The sequence below is a fragment of the Limulus polyphemus genome, unplaced genomic scaffold (genome assembly GCF_000517525.1).
Source record: "Limulus polyphemus unplaced genomic scaffold, Limulus_polyphemus-2.1.2 Scaffold8507, whole genome shotgun sequence".
NCBI lineage: Eukaryota > Metazoa > Arthropoda > Merostomata > Xiphosura > Limulidae > Limulus > Limulus polyphemus.
The window spans coordinates 11795-17873 of record NW_013674117.1 but is presented as its reverse complement, the minus strand read 5'-3'; the positions used below and the strand labels follow the sequence as shown (position 1 = coordinate 17873).

The 6079-nt window shown below is 35.8% G+C and overlaps 1 protein-coding gene across 1 annotated transcript in view; it reads right to left on the bottom strand.

Annotated features, from left to right (window-relative positions):
- The window catches only part of LOC106475390 (paramyosin-like), a 12911-nt gene extending 7863 nt beyond the window's left edge, over positions 1 to 5048 (bottom strand). The window contains exons 1-3 of the mRNA XM_013936073.1: positions 4877 to 5048; positions 4513 to 4719; positions 3819 to 4019 (exon numbers count right to left, since the gene is read on the bottom strand). Coding sequence (XP_013791527.1) covers positions 3819 to 4019; positions 4513 to 4632 — 321 coding nt within the window. The 5' untranslated portion in view covers positions 4633 to 4719; positions 4877 to 5048. The remainder of the gene's footprint in view (positions 1 to 3818; positions 4020 to 4512; positions 4720 to 4876) is intronic.
- Positions 5049 to 6079: the final 1031 nt, after the last annotated feature.

Below are 6079 nucleotides of genomic sequence, written 5' to 3'. Positions count from 1 at the left end.
CCACGGGTATCGAAACCCGGTTTCTAATGTTGTAAGTCCGCAGACATACCGCTGTGCTACTGGGGAGGGGGGTGGCGTTCTTTGAGTTTATATCACGTTTCCCCCAATTATTTATCAAAGTAATTGGAAGTATATATATATTTGTAAAGAATTTGAAAAACACTCAACTCCTTACTCCCTCTGTCGTGTGATACAAGAAACTATAAGATATCGACGATAACGACTGAGTAAACGACGATTACAACACGCTAGCCTAACGGAGCAGAAAGTACGCGAGTTATTCAGCCAATCACACTGATAGAGAGGTGGTACCACGTCCATCAAGTGGATTTGTTTGTTTTTTGTCTTTGAGAGGGCACTAGTAGCTCAATATCTCGTTCTTTCTTTTGCAGCTAAGTATCAAAAGTCAGAATATGAAAAACAACTCACCGTGAATTGTGAAAGAAATGATGGAGTTTAAAAAAAGTAATATAAGGGAATCTTCAATATCCGCGCCACTTGAAATTCTTTTAGGCAGAATTAGAATAAATTAATGCACGAGGCCTTTTTTTCCCTTTTTTATTAGATATATATTTTGTGCGCCAGCAATACCAAGAGTGGGGCGCGTATACTCGATTCGATTTTATTACTCATTAGGATCTCTAACAGTATACCCTCAAACTGAAATTCTTTTAGGCAAGATTAGAATATATTAATCTACGAGACCTTGGGCTTAGTCAAATGCATTAATCAAAAGGGTTTGACCTCCTGAGTCCAAAACTGTAATTAGATCTCAATTCCGTCAACAGATGATGGAGCTATGAGTTAAAACTCGAAAAAACAAACAAACTCAGAGACGTTCTATGAGCCATTATGACGCGGCTAAAAAATCAAAGTTTTTGTCCGTCTATCTATGAAAAATGGGCTTTTAATTTCCATCTAAACTTTTAGATATTGATAAAAAAAAGTATACCATTTTATAATTGGGTTAGAAATGATTGCTTACGAAAAATATTTTGACGTATGCCTTTGGCGAGTGGTTTAATTTCATCCAATTAAAATTCTTCCTTTATAAGTAAACCTTGCTGAAACCATTAATAGGTTCTACATGAGCTATTATTCGGTAGATTAAATGTTTTGTGTATTTTGGATTAACAAAATCTAATTGAAATATAGCATTTGTATTTATATCAAAGTTACTAAGGCTATCTGCCACCAGTCTGCAGCATCTTAACATTCACGCTAAGAGTAACCCTTATAATGTACCACAGCTTAAAGTACAGTGAATGTTGTTTTTTTAATGTCGCACGGGTTCGAACCCGGCTCACGAAATTCGAAATCTAGAGCTCTACCACGAGCAGCTGGCGATAGATCAAAGTAGGTATTATGTAGATAAAGGTTTCGTGAATATTAAATCATCGCCAAAACATTTTCGAAGAGCGTTTTGTCCAAACACTTCACCATTCCTTTAACATGGCCAGTTTGAAAGACTTGTCAAGTTGTGTTCCATTTTTCACGTTGATGAAATGAAACTTGTTAATAGTAACACAAAGAGTTTTCTGTCACTACAGAATAAATCGATGATTTATATATATATATTATGAATGTTTCGTGTCTGAACTTTAAGAAACTGAAAAGAAATATCAGATTTATTTGTTTGTTTGTAATTAAGCACAAAGCTACACAATGGGCTATCTGTGCTCTGCCCACCACGGGTATCGAAACCCGGATTCTAGCGTTGTAAGTCCGTAGACATACCGCTGTGTCACTGGGGGAAAAATTAACCTATAGTTTGTAATTAAATACAAAGCTACACAATGGGCTATCCGTGCTCTGCCCACCACGGGTATCGAAACCCGGATTCTAGCGTTGTAAGTCCGTAGACATACCGCTGTGTCACTGGGGGAAAAATTAACCTATAGTTTGTAATTAAATACAAAGCTACACAATGGGATATCTATACCCGTGGTGGGCAGAGCACCGAAACCCGGTTTCTAGCGTTGTAAATCCGCAGACATACCGCTGTGCCACTGAGGGGGCATGATGATATTACATATTTCTTTTCACAAAAGTAAAATTGAAAATTTAATTTGTGATCCCTAAACTATTCCTTCTTAATATATATATGTATATAAGCTCGAATGTTTCTCTCTCTCTGTGGGTTTGCACCTCATGCACGGCCACATGTTTAAAGCCACAAACTCGAGTTACAGATACAACTTTGTGCGAGAGGTAATATGGGCTATGTGACCGCGGTCTCAGAGGCCTTTTTGGCGCCGCAAAGTAAGGTCAAAGGGACCAATATAGCAACTTTTGGCAAAACGATAAACAATTGGTCTCAAATCGGAAAAGGCGGACTTTTTTGGTGTCAAGAGGGTGTTGTTACGTTTCTGGTCGTTTGTTAATTACTCGAAAAAATTCTTTCCGAAGAACTTCAGTGATACAAGTCCTTTGTCAAATAAAACTAGTTTATTCTTTCTCAATTCAACTTTGCAATACACTTAATTTCCACAGTCACCTTACCTTAGACACACGCTAAAATTTACAACAAACGATTCACGCACTTTACTTACTACCGCGCTTGACTCAATTGTCCGTCTATGTTTTCAATCTTACGGTGCCCGCTTGACACGATTATCCGTGTGTCTATCCTCAGTCTTTCTATCTGCAACTATATTCTTGCCGTCACTTTATTTGCCGGCTTATATACTATAAAAGCGTACATCTCGTCTCTTCTTGAATCGTCTACATACTCATCACGTGTTACTAGAGTCACGTGACTTCCGCTGTCGTAACAATATAAACATAAACGTTTAGAATATGACAAATTTCAGTAGCTTATGTGTTTGAGATTAACTTTTTATTTTTCTGTTGTTTTGATGTTATAGAGGTCTTCCCATTAATGTGTGTGTTTTTGCTAAATTAATATTACATTTTAATTGTATGTAATCCTACGCAAGTATAAAATTTCACAGACATACACAAGTGATGACAAGTTACAAAATATTTTTCGTGAAATATTAGAAAAGAGACAATAATTTTTTTTAAATACAGTCTTATTATAATTTCATTTATTTTAGAAAATATATTGATAAAACAATTATTTAGAACAAATTTACCGAATCAAAATAAATAAGTATTTATCGTCATATGACAGGCCTTCAGCTAGTTGCGTATAATGGTGAATCCTGAGTGAATTATCCGATGTCCAGTTTCGTGTCTGTGTTTTTGAATCGTCGAATTCGATGGACTTAAAAGTATTCCACCTGATTTAAATGACACTTCCATGTACTTATGGATGCGGGAAAATGTAGTTTAGTTTTTGCTTTATAGGTGGCTTTGCAGTCGCCACACGTGTATTTTTAGACAATCCAAGAGTGAAGAGAGACCATGTTTTTGGTTGAGGAGATGTTTTAATTGAAAGGACGGCAAAAGATGTTCAATTTGACCCGTGAATAGAACTTTGTTATTAAAGATTTACGTTGTTTAGAATGTATGACACTTTGTTGTCGAAACGTTTATGGCCGTTTAAATGAACGTGATAGAGAGAAACACTAGAAATAAAAGTACTTTATATGGTGATTTTTTGTTTGGTTATTATTGTTGGGCACAAAGCTACACAATAAGCTATTTGTGTTCTGCTCACCGCGGGTATCGAAACCCGATTTTTAGCATTATAAGCACTCAGACTTACCACTGAGCCACCAAGATCCATCTGTTGCTAACTCAAAATGCCTATTATTGTCTAGTTTACAAAATAATAACAGAAATGAAGGTGTTCGAGATTATCTATTTATTCAACCCTCTGTGTATTTATGTTTAAATAAATAACAACTAACTTGTTCAGACAGTTGACGCTTGTATGTTTTGCATTTTTCGCTCAAACTTTCCACACAGTCTTTCAAACTAAGGATGGTATCGTGATCTTCTTCTGTCTGCAGAAGCAGTTCTTTAAGACGGTGTTCCTTCTTGCGTATCACCTTCTGTGTCTCCGCATGGCGGCGTTTCTCTTCTTCGTAGTCGATTTCAATGTCCCGGATCTTATGATAAAACGTACTTATCTTAGTCATATAACTACGTATAACTTTCACTCTGTTTCAAACACCAAGTAAAAACATTTTTACGCTTCATGTCGGGATGATAAACATATTTGCTGAGTGTGTTCGATCCCTATCAGCGTATTAGAGGAATATTATTTCGTGTTTCAAACACCAAGTAAAAACATTTTTACGCTTCATGTCGGGATAATAAACATATTTGCAGAGTGTGTTCGATCCCTATCAGCGTATTAGAGGAATATTATTTCGTGATCTTTATCTAGGATGATCTCGAGTGAAATAACATTCAGACTTTCAACATTATGCATACCCACTGAATTATCACGAAACATTCTTTAACTGAGAACAGTTGTGAAATAATGACATTAAAGGAACAGTAAAACAGATAAATAAAACCTCAGAGATCTAATTTTATACCACATCATAGTACTGTATTTCTATTTAGGTTTAGTAGTTCAGGGATAAATAAGCGCACCTTTGTTTCCAGCTTCGCAATCATTCGTTTGCTACCCGCCAAGGCGTTGGACTCCACTTCTTCTATCCGGTTTTGCAGATTCCGCACTTCCACCTCCAGTGCGTTTTTGATGGAGTCCATCTTAAGGAAACGGTCTTGTTCCTGAGTCAATCGGTCTTTAGTGTGTCTTAGCTCTGTCTCGGCCCGGGTAGCGCGTTCTTCAGTTGCCTATATTTAAGAACGTTTTTGTATATGAATAAAAAGTTTATCAATTATGATTGTGGTCTTTATTCAGTTCACTTCTCTACAGTCGTTTTGTTTGAACTGAGATAAAAAAAAAGATTAAAATCGACATTAGATAAGTGTTCTTCGTGATTTTATTTACCTTAAGTTCTTTTTGGAGCACGTCATAGTCAGCCTGCAAACCAGACAGCTCGGTCTCCACGTTAGTCTTGTCACAAATGAGTCTCGTGTTCTCGGTGGTAAGCTCTTTAACAAGAGACTGAGCTTCTTCTAGAGACTGTTCGGCAGTTCTTTTGAAGCGCTGTGCCTGAAGAATGCAGTATTTTTAGAAGTACAATATATATATATATATCATTAAATTAGTACAGAAGTATTTTATATTCCAACAACAATAAGAAAATCAGCTTGTTAGTAAAATCATCAATGTTGTATAACAGTGTTGTAGGAGGATGTTTCATAATGCTTGAAGATAAGATTACCAAGTGAGAAAATATAAGATTTTCCAATAAATATTTAAGAAATATAAATTTTGTGATTTTATTAAGGCAACTACTCGGCTCACCCTCACATTTCTAAAAGTTTAATTGTGTTCTTTTATTTACAATATTAATATTATCTTCTGATCAAAGCAAGCAATGTAAATAAATCCGGTATAGCTAATTAAATATACGTCAAACTTCAACGTTGTCATTCAGTGTTAGTGCGCTAATGTCAAAGTTTTCTGTTATCGTTGATTTCCGGTATTGCTTAAAAGTTGGCTCAAAATGTAATATGGCAGCTTCTATTTGGGATAAGTCACTTGAGTTTACTGCAAACCTGGATGGATCAATAAACTTTATATTTTAGAATACAATCACTGTGGAAACATAACGGTGAAATTGAAAAGATATATATGTATTATCTAGCGACGTTTCTGAATTTTTTTCTTTTGCCTGACATTTATCTTGGAATTGCTAACAGAGTTAACAAAGAGTTGAAGTAAGTATTGAACCATGACGCCATGATAGTTCTAACGCTGATTAGTACTTTTCCTTGTTTGTTTGGGAGCAAAGCAAAGGCACATTGGGTTATCTGCTGCATCCATCACGGGAAATCGAACCCCAGATCTTAGCATTGTAAGTCCGTAGATTTACCACTGTTCCACTGGAGGACCGCTGATTAGTAGCGTTAAATTTTGGAATGGTTGGATATCCTCACGGCATTTTCGGCCGTTATCCTAATGATATCTCACTATGCTCGAACATCATATTAGTAAACAATCTTTATATTATAATAAATCAAAAATAATAAATATTTACGTGTTAAACAGTCTAACCTGTACTGTTTAATGAAAGTAACATTAAAG